We start from the raw sequence: 11,083 nt of genomic DNA on the forward strand, positions 1-11,083 counted from the left end.
TCAAATAGTAAATGGTACAAATCAAATATTCCTTCCACTACCTAATATCGTGGGTGATTGTCTCCAATTCTACTTGTTTTCTGACACTCATTCGACATAAATTCACGAAGTCGATAACACCTTATTTTACCTGCTTATGTTATTTTGTTGAGTAAATTAGATGTTTGCATTTCCATTCTGTTTTGATTATTAACTTCGGTTTTCATCAATGTACTCCATTTTATGCCTCATTTTGGTAGTTTGGTTGGCTTCAGGTGCAAGCAAGAATACCCAAAGACTCTCCAAGGGAATCGGGCGTTCCAGGCTCATCGGAAGAAGAATTTTAAAGTTACAGTAGCCCTGACACGACCACCCATGTTGCCTGACACGGACCGTGTCAGGGGAAGGAAGAAAGAGGATGCCTAGAAGCTAAAACAAGAAGCTGACACGGGTGTCCGTGTCAGCAGTAAGCCAACACGCCCGGTCGGGTTGCCTGACACGGCCAGTGTTGTGTTGGACGCCTTATCTTCAAATTTCCCTAGTTTTTTGGCATTGCTGATCACGAAGGGCATTTTGGACATTTGCTACATCAAATATTTGATCAGTAACTATTTTGGGGACTTTTGGAGACAGAGAACAAGGATTTTTTACATGATAGAGAATTGGTACGATTGAGATTGGAACGATCAAGAGTTGCGGAGAACGGAGGTCCTTCAAGAGCGGATGCGATTGAAGATCAACATAATCCTTTTATTCTTGTAATGTATAAATTATATGTTGTATCTTCTTTGAATAAAATGAGTGGCTAAACCCCTCAATGTCAGGGGGGGTGTCCCTGATTTGATCATGTAATGAATATGAATTTGTAATTCCTTCAATATCATGTTTGTTTGTCAATTTCATTGTCCAATGTTTTTAACGCTTTCGTTATCAAAAAAATAAGGATTGTTATATGGTTAATAATTTGCGGGATTGTAATTGTTAAGGTTTTTGCACAGTGAAACCGTAGTAGATATCACCTAGGACTAGGGATACCCTATAGTTACTGGTTATATCTTGTTATTTCAAAAGGCTTGGTTTCTCCTCGACAGTTTATCCTTGATATGTTCATCCTAACCAATGACGGATATTCTTCCTTTGAGTTTATCCTTAATATGTTCACTTTAAATAGGTGACGAATACTCTCTCTTTGGTCTTCTGCCCAGTAACCGGTAGTTGTAAATCCTATTCGAGTTCTCTCCCCAGCAGGTTATTTTTACCCAATAACAAGTAACGAATACACCTCTTTTTCCTTAGCGAGTCATCCTTGATATGTTTACCCTAACTAGTAACGAATGTGCCTCTGTCAGAGTGTATTATCTTTCTACCCAGTAACCGATAATATATAATATATCTTTGGTACTCCTATGTTGAAGTTCATTCTTCCCTAGTTGAGTTTGAGTGTGTATTTCCCCATTGAAATCGCCAGTCCTCTGTTTGGTTTGAGTATTTTATTTTTATTCTGAACCCATTCCTATCCCCTGCAGATTTCCCTTTTCCCAAGACCGAGTCCTTCCATTGATTTATTTTCATGGAAATTCCCCTCGTGTCTCCAGCAGTTTTAAGTCGTGGCCTGGCGTATGCACAACTTTTTAACCCATAGAGTCTCTGTTTCCCCAAAGAGTTTTCCTTAAGGAATGCATGGTCAGCACATTGGATTCCCCGTTGTCCACTTCTTTATCACCATAAAAAATGGACAAACTCAACACTCTTTCCAAAGGTAACTGTGGTGCATTCAAAGGACTATCATACGTAATCACTTGATCCAAAACCTCTATAGTATGATTGGTGCAAATATCATCATTGTATTGCATGGTGTTTCGAACATCAATTTTTAATTCCTCATCATAAACCTTCAAAGTCATAGTACCTTCTTCTATGTTGATCAAGCATCTTCCCATCTCTAAAAAGGGTCTCCCAAGAATGAGAGGAATCTCTTCATCTTCAGGAATTTCTAGAATCACGAAATCCACCAGGAATACAAACTTGTCAATTTTCACTAGAACATCTTCAACAATACCATAAGGTTTCTTAACCGAATGATCGGCGAATTGGAGTGTCATCCTGGTATCTTGCACAACCCTTATACCCAGCTTCTTGTAAATGGATAATGGCATGAGACTCACACTGGATCCTAGATCAATAAGAGCCTTTTTGAATGACCTATATCCGATGGTGCAAGGAATAGTGACAGCTCCTCGGTCTTTCTTCTTTATTGGGATCGTCATATCCTGCAAAATAGCACTACAAGTTACGGTTAGAATAATCAGGTTGGTGTCGATGGTACGCCTCTTAGAAATGATGTCCTTCATGAACTTGGCATATGTAGGCATTTGTTCAAGTGCTCCCAAAAGCGGAATGTTGATTTCTAGCTTCTTGAATAACTCTAGGAACTTCTCAAAGTTTTTATCATGTTGCCCTTTTTTCTTGTTTCTGGCGGGAAAGGGGAGCTTAATGACCGGCTTAGGTTCAATGACTTTTTCTTTCACCACTTGTTTCGGTGCAACCAATTCTTCCTTCGCAGCTTCATTTTCTTTGATCTCAAGATCCACTTCGATCAATTGATCTTCATCTTCAGCTGTCTCCTCAAGGACTTCATGAGATTTACCGCTTCTTGTTGTCACAACACTCACATTATTGTGCTCTCTAGGATTTGTCACAGTTGCACTAGGTAGATCACCTTGTGCTTGAGAACTCGAGGTTAATGGTTGTGCTATTTGACCCATTTGGACTTCAAGATTTTTTATGGATGTGGTAGTGTTTTTCTGATTGTTTCGGGTTTCTTCTTGGAATTGAACATTATGAGCTTCCATTCTTTCAATGGAAATCTCCCAATCAACTTTCTTAGGGGCTTGTTGTTGTTGTTGTTGTTGATATTGAGTTTGGTATTGACCTTGATGAGGAGCGTTCCATTTCTGATCTTTCCAAGAGAAATTGGGATGATTCTTCCAACCTGAATTATACGTGTTGGAATAGGGATTATTCTGCTTCAAAAATTTGGTTTCCTCAACTTGTTAAGGAGTTCAAAACAATACACCGTTTGGTGCAATCCATTACAAATTTGACAATAGACAATAGGAGCGGGTTGGACTTGTGTTACATGTTGGGTACCTATATTCATCGCCTTCAGCTTTTTCTCTACTTCAGCAGCTATAGTATCTTCTATACGGATTCTATTGGTTTTCAGCTTTAAATTAATAACCCCTTCCGGTTTACTTACACGTCTGTCGTACAACTCCAAGTGCTCATTAGCAGCAATTGCTTCAATGATCTTTTTGATGTCGGTGGCTGTTGAGAAATTGGTAGAGCCACCGGTTGCGGTATCAATCAATTATTTGCTCTTTATTTTGAGACCATTCACAAACATATGCATTTGTTCTGTTGGATCCATATTATGAGTTGGACAGGCTACCAGGACCCTTTTGAAAGTATTGTAGGCGTCTCCCAAGGATTCCCCGTCTTTCTGCTTAAAATTCAGAATTTCATACCTCTTCCTCAGAAAAACCGACGCTGGAAAATAATCATTTAGGAAGGCTTTTCCATCTCTTCCCAAGATGTAATGCTACCGGCTAGGAGAGATTAAAACCATTCTTCGGCTTCTTCCGCTAAGGTGAAAGGGAACATTCTCAACTTCTTAGCTTCCTCGGTGTGACCATTAATTTTTAGAGTGTTGCTCATTGTCAGAAACCTCTGCAAATGCTTGTTTGCATCTTCATTTACCTTTCCAGTGAAATGATTTCTTTTAAGTTGATTAATAGTACTAGGATGTAACTAGAAATTATCCACATCCACTGGTTGATTGACAATTGTTAATCTTCGAGTTGGTGCATTTGCGCCTCCGTAGTCACCCAACAATCTTTTTGGTGACGGTGGGTTCTCTCTCATTATTTCGGTCTCTCTCTCTCCGAACCTGAGCCTGAACCTGAATGAATGGAAGGTTATTCTTCTTCTGATTCCAGTCTTATCAATCGAGCTTGTCTGAGTCTTGCCCGCAAAGTTCTTTCGATTTCTGCGTCAAAAGAAAAATCAGTTGAGGCCTTACCTCGCATACAAATATCAGACACAAATTAGTTGATAATGATAGAAATAAATAAGTAAAAGAACGGAGAATAAATTTTAGTTGCAGAGCAAAAAAATTCAATTGAAATAATTTAAACTTTATATTTGGCAGTCCCTGACAACGGCGCCAAAAACTTGATCGGGAAAATAGCAAGTGTACTATTTTGCCAATGTAATAATATGGATGTTTCCCAAATATCGATCTCGAGGACTGCGCAATAATATGAGTTCAAATTGAAATTCAATTAAACAAAACAAATAGTTGAAGGTTTGTAATAAGTCACCCTTTAATGGAATTAGAGGTAATACAGAATAAAGCTTTTACACAATTTGTAAAATTATGCCAAGCACAGACACGCACACTCTAACCTTCAAGGAAACCTCTGACTTCTCGATTGGTGCATGGAGCGAGCATTTCTTGTCTCACTCTAACCTTGTTAGGGTCTACCTTAATTCCTTGTTAACTAACAATGAAACCAAGCAATTTCCCTGATTTAACACCAAACGTGCATTTTGCAGGTTTCATTCATAATCGAAACTTTTTGGGGCATTCAAGCAGCTTCTACAGATTATCCATATGATCATATTCATTTTGAGGTTTGTCGATCATGTCATCGACATAAACCCCTGTCTTCTTATGCATCATATCATGGAAAAGAGTTACCATTGCTATTTGGTAAGTTGCCCCGGCCTTTTTGAGACCGAGCGGAATTACCTTGTAGCAAAATGTTCCCCTAAGGAGAAATGAATGTAGTCTTCTCCATATTATATGGAGCCATCTTGATCTGGTTGTATCCTAAAAATCCGTCCATGAAGGAGAATACAACAAACGTTGCAGTGTTGTCCACTAGAGTATCAATCATGATAGAGGGAAATCGTCATTCGAAATGACATTGTTTAGATCCCTATAGTCAACACACATCCTGACCTTTCCATCCTTCTTAGGCATATGTACAATATTAGCCACCCACTTAAGGTACTTCGCCACTGCGAGAAAACTGGCGTCACATTATTGTTTGACTTCTTCACGAATCTTCAGATCCATACCTTGTCTTGTTCTTTGAAGTTTTTGTTTTATTGGCGGGCAGTCTGGCTGAAGGGGTAGCTTGTGCACAACAATGTCAGCGTCTATACCTCACATATCATGGTATGACCATGCAAACACATCCATATATTCTTGTAGTATCTTGACCAACCTCTCTTTGGCGCTTTCTTCAAGTGTGGTCCTGACCTTAACTTCTTTCTTCTCATCCTCTATGCCAAGTTTGATTCTCTCCACCAGTTCTTGATGTGGCTGAAGGGCTTTGGACTCATGCTCGAGCAGCCTTGCCAATTCATCGGGGATGTCACAATCTTCCTCACCCTCTTCTTCTGCTTGGTAGATATGGAACTCAAAGTTATGAGAGGGAGTATAGTCATTGGATTCAACGGGTTTATCGATTATTCTACATGTTTAAATGATTGATTTTTTAGAAAAATTAAAAATGAAATATGCAAAAAGGAAAAAAGATTTTGTTTTGAAAAAAATTGCCATTCTCTGAAAATAAAGCAACAAATGAACAATAACTATTGTACAAAATGTCTTTTTATTTATCAATAATTATTATTTTGAAAATAAAAAGTGGCCTTACAACATGATCCATTAGCCTTGGGAAGAACTAAGGATTTAAAATAAAAACAAATTTGGAGCATCATGGTTCAAGTTATGAACATTTGAAGGTGGGTGTTTTAAATTCATCAAAATCTCAACACTTAGAAAATTTTCTAAAAGTGTTTCAAGTCAGAATTTGCAAAAAAGTTCATGGCAATTTTAAGGTGTGCTAGAAGCTTAATTTAAAAATACCTTAAACATGAAAATTGTTCTTTGATCTTTCATCTTTCCATTGATACAAAGTTTGTGTAGTTTGGGGAAACATGCATCAAGTTATAGTCGTGACAAGATGAATGCATGGCCATGCATTAACCTTGAAATGAAGACATGCACCAACCGAGCCTTGCACAATTTGATTCAAATGGACAAACATGTTCCATTACTATCACACACACCATTGTGTCCTTCCCCTAAAAGGCCCAAACAAGGAGATTTACATGCACACTCATGTCTCCATGTATTTGGCCAAAAGGAGAAAAAGGAAAGAATGCAAACTTGTTGATTCCATTCCCTCTCACGTTCCAGCTTGCCCATGTTTTCTCCACCCCATTTACCTTGACCAAAATTCACACAAACACTCCTTGAATCAGCATGAAACGCACCATGCTACCTCACTCTCATTTTTCACTTAAACTTCCAAACTCGCCCCTTAACAGATTTCCAACCTTGGCCAACACTTCACCTCACTCTACACACTTTATATAACACCCTCATACTCTAATTTCACACACACACACACACACACACACACACACACACACACACTTGAAGAGAGAGAAACCAGATCTGTCCATTTAAGCTTTCAAGAAGTTTTCCCATTTTGAAGCTCTCCTCTCTTCATTTCTCTTGTTCCATCCCTATTATTTGAAGACCATAAAGCATCGTTGGTGGGGTTTCTGAAGTTGTAAGCAAGCACAATAGGCAGTGGACCTTCTCCACTAGGTAAGCTTCTTTTCTCTCCATCTTCTTCATTCTAGATCTAAAAATGCCATGAATTGTTTACATACATTGCATATGGTTGAATTAAGATGATGTTTCTTGCTTGCTTGATTGGATATTTGATGATTGAAGTTGCTGAAATTTATGAAAACAAATGTGTTTTCTTGACTTTCGTGCTAGTTTTCTCCATGTTTAATCCATCATTTTGAGATTTGCTTGACATGGTTGTGTTCTACTCTATGAGATCTACATTTTTGCTTTTTATTTCATTTGATTTCATGGATTATGGATGCATTTGTATGAGCTTGAAGTTGATGGGTAGAGAAGCATGGAGCTAGGGTTTAGGTCGTGCATTAGTTTGGTATGAGGTTAAAGATGATGCATGATCTCTTTTGATTGGCTAGATTGTTTTGTTGTCTTTTGTGACTTAAGTGAGTGTGACTGGTGATACCGTGTTACATGATTTTTGTGTTTTTTTTGTTTTATTTTAAAATGTCACGCTGATTAAATCAGATTTAAGTGGAATTGGATCATGGGCCTAACGCATTCACTTTTCCCACCCTTAGCTTTTGAGGCCCATTGGCATGTTAACTATTTTTCAGTTCATTCTCATTTTACTGTTGCAACCCCTTATGCCAGTTGACTTCATTTTATTTCTTTTTGTTTTATTTTATTTTCTGATTTTATTTTAATACTTCCAATACTAAAAAAATTCACCAAAAACTCATGATTATTATACTTTAGGATGTTATTTAATTTCCTATATTTTTTTATTTTATTTTTCTAATTGATTTGGTATTTTATTTTTATTTTACTATAAAATGTGTTTGGTTTGGTCTAGTTTGTGAATAAGGGCTTGATTCTTGATGTTTCCCTTTAAGTTTTAATCCCAATTTTTGCACACACTAAGGCACATGTATATAGGACCCTTGAGTGTTAATTTTATGGCTTGATCATTCATTTTGGTTTATTTTTAAATTTATTTTTGATGCCTAACTTGTATGATTAATAATGGTTTGTGATGCTTGATGTTTGATACCATTTTGAACTTGTTCTTGAGCCCATATTATGGGATTTTTTAGACACATATATGCTTAGGGTTTGAGTTTGTATTTGAGGTCCTTTGGTATTAAATTGATGCATGGCTTTTGTGTTTTTAATGAGCCTCGATTGCTTGCTTACTCATTAGGGTACTTATGGACAATTGTTGATTGTTTGAGTTGCTTATTGACCACACTCTTAGGCACATGTTAGAACACTTGTAAGTGGATGACTTCATGGCGATTTTTTAATTTTTCACCTATTTTTGGATCCTCCTAAGTACTTCACATGTGTGGTACAATGCATGCCTAATTGATTGGATTTTGTTTGCTTTGTTTGTTTGTTTAGAGAATGCACTTGTAAAACCATTTAGGGTTTGTTGTTATATCTTGTTCTTTATTGAGATACCATGAGGTAGAGACCCTTTACTATATTTTATAGGTCACTCCATGTTCTTTTGATTGTGTTCATAATTGAGTGCCACTTCTAATGTTTGCTTGCCCACTTTGTGATCTTTCCTTAAGCATACCTTGTCCTATGACTTCTTAATGCTTGGTTGGTTTAAATTATTGATGAAACATGTCATTTGATTCTTACTTATGTGTTTTTGATACCCCATTTACATGTACCATTCTCATTTTTGTTTAACATGATGCTTTGTTCCATTTAGAGGCATGTTTAGGTTTCACCATGTCCATCTTTTGCTCCCATCTTTGAGTACGATTTGATGTGATACCTTGGTGATGATTATAGGTATTTCATGTGTGATTATTAGATGTCTAAGCTACTTACCTCTCTTGTTTATTTCCTAATTCTATACCTTATACCCATTCTTCCTTGTTAGGAATAGTTGACTTCTTTTGCTGACTTGGATGAATGCTTGTTTACTTTGATGCTTATGCCTTTGAATTCAATTCTTGTTTGAATTTTTGATATGCTATAGAGACATGTTTAAGTTTATTATCTTGTTCATGTTTGTCTCTTATTTATTCACAATGTCCCTTCTCTTTTTTCTTTGCTTGTTAGCACCTAGATTAGAGGACTAATTTCCAATTAGAGTTGTTTGTGACCTTACCTTTGCGCAAGTTTGTGACATCTTTTTCCCAAGCATGGTTAATTGATGATGATGAATTTGTTGTGCCTTAGTTGCTAACTTGTATGTCTTCTCATCTTCTTCACTTCAATTCACCTTCACATGCCATGTTAAGTTAAGCACCCCATACTTTTAGCCTTATATGCTAGCTTGTTTAAGTGCCTACTTTCTTTTGGGCTTTCTAATGCCAAAACCTCTTGTGCATGACCCTTAGGGTTTTATTTGGCATGTATAAATTCTTACTTTTATGATGCTTTTCTTCCCCATGAATGTTTGATGACATGCTCCTTGCTTGAGTTTTGTTTGCAGTTTACTTGAGCCTTGTCTCTCATTACCATGACTAGTTAAGTTTTGATGTGTAACATGAAATGTTTGTGATAAGTTGAGATAACTTAAAGCATGTTTAAACTTAGGTGTTTACCTCTTCTCCTTTATTTTCTTGCTTTCTTTGGCATTATTTGAAGTTGTGACTTCTAATTGCTTGTTTGCTCTCCTACTTTCCTAGTTAGATGATTTTCTCTTCTTCTTGACCTATGTTGCCTTGTTTAAGGTAAGAATAAGTTGACAAAATGTTAGGACCAGTAGGTTCGGCTTGTTTTATTGTGTTCTCATAACATGTTCATTTGGTTGGTTAACCTTTGTTTTTGAGCTTTACTTTCTTACTTGTTCAAGTAGGATAGTTCTTAGGTTAGGGGATGTTAATCTCTTGTATGACTTAACTCTCTCCCTCTATGGTTTGATGTGTGATTATTTAATTACAATCTCTTCTCTTATCTTGCCATGTTGAAATGAATGCTACTTGTTTAAGTTCTCTTTGCGTTATCTTTAGTCTTGGTTTGTTATTTGCATAGGTTTTTACCTAATTGCATGTTCTTTCATCTTTGATGCTTGCTTGTTTAAGTAAGTATTGCTTTAGGTATCTTGTTTAAGGGTCTATGTGTGAGTAAGTCTTTACTTCTCATTTGATGTGTCATTATTTAATTACTGTTGCGGGGTATTCGTTACCGTTAGAGATATTGACTAAATCCAAGGTAAATCATACAAGTCGAGTCGCCACCGCACTTTTATTTATCCAAAGGAATGGTTAGAAAGCGAACAAAAACCTAAAAGTTTTATCGAATCAAAAACTAGTAAAAATGTCAGAGATCTGGGTAAGGGGGTTGGTTATGCAATGGGAAGGTGTTAGGCACCCAAAGCATCCTAGGTACTCCTAGGGAGCCCTTTTCACATTTGTTGCAAAGGTTGTTGTTTTTGTGAAAATTTATTTGTGCAAACATGATTGAAGGGATGAGAAAAGCGTGTATGTTTATCTAATGTACTACTTACTAAAAGAAGGGTCAACAGAAAATGACTCGCACGGATGTCGCATCCACTGCATACGTATCTCATCTGAATCTGAGAATCAGAGTCTTCGTAGCTCGGCTACCTATGGGTTAAAGAGGAGTTTGCTCGGTAAGACATCGCATCTTATGCCTACGTATCTCATCTGGAATGAGAATCAGAGCGAAACGTAGTTCGACTAACTACGGGGTAAGGGTTGAACGACGTTACTTCGGAATCTACCGGATGCTCGACCTTTGGAGACTTACTCGCCTGTAGTAGAAGGAGTAAATGTGTTCTTAGGAGAAGAAAAATCAATGAGTTGTTGGTGTTTTAGGGATGTTTATGCAAAAGGGCAGTCATAGATGAAGGAACCGCGTTACCTTAATTGACATGCCACGAGAGGCTATACGAAACCTAAGAAAGCGGTAAAAGGCGGGAAAAATAAAAGGATCGCGAGATCTACCGTACGGATAAGGATCCGAAGTAGCAGCAACTAAGAAATAAGAAAACCAAAGACTCTCCCAAGCTAAACATCACCAAAGAAAGCCAGTCAGTACAGGTAATCGGAATAAACCTCCAGGTGGTATCCCACAAATAAAGTGGAATACCAAGCGAGCTATCCCTACAAGAGTATGTGAGCCCTCACAAACACTCAACAAACAGGTTAGAGTAATATGACGGAATCAGGAGAAAACAATGCCATAACAAACAGAAAACAAGTTAGAGCAAACAGGAAAAAACAGTTATTGTCGCGATCGCTGCTGCATCGCCTAGCGAAAGCTTAGCGAAGCTTCGCTGCGTGCTCGCCTAGCGAAGGTTCTAGCGAGCGCCTGCGGGTTTTGGGTTTCCCCTTGATAACAGTATGATTTTAGGGACTCCAAACCCTATGGCATCCATCTCAGAAATTAAGTGATCAAAACATTCAAGGTATTGTTTACATTCATGCATATCTAAACCCG

The 11,083-nt window shown here is 37.5% G+C and overlaps 1 protein-coding gene across 1 annotated transcript; it reads right to left on the reverse strand.

Moving 5' to 3' along the window:
* Window positions 1-1,610: 1,610 nt before the first annotated feature.
* Window positions 1,611-3,696, reverse strand: LOC127101769 (uncharacterized). The gene is made up of 2 exons (XM_051039217.1): window positions 3,605-3,696; window positions 1,611-2,685 (listed from the first exon to the last, which is right to left on the reverse strand). The coding sequence occupies exons 1-2, from the start codon at window positions 3,694-3,696 to the stop codon at window positions 1,611-1,613; spliced, it is 1,167 nt and encodes a 388-aa protein (XP_050895174.1).
* Between the last annotated feature and the right edge of the window lie 7,387 nt (window positions 3,697-11,083).

Source organism: Lathyrus oleraceus, chromosome 1 (genome assembly GCF_024323335.1).
Source record: "Lathyrus oleraceus cultivar Zhongwan6 chromosome 1, CAAS_Psat_ZW6_1.0, whole genome shotgun sequence".
NCBI classification, from domain to species: domain Eukaryota; kingdom Viridiplantae; phylum Streptophyta; class Magnoliopsida; order Fabales; family Fabaceae; genus Lathyrus; species Lathyrus oleraceus.

What these genes read in the sequence shown, in the direction of transcription:
- LOC127101769 (XM_051039217.1), bottom strand. Translation starts at nt 3,696, where the DNA reads ATGAGCAACACTCTAAAAATTAATGGTCACACCGAGGAAGCTAAGAAG. An exon ending in GCGGAAGAAGCCGAAGAATG is followed by an intron (nt 2,686 to 3,604) that starts GTTTTAATCTCT and finishes TGATCTACCTAG; the next exon opens with TGCAACTGTGACAAATCCTA.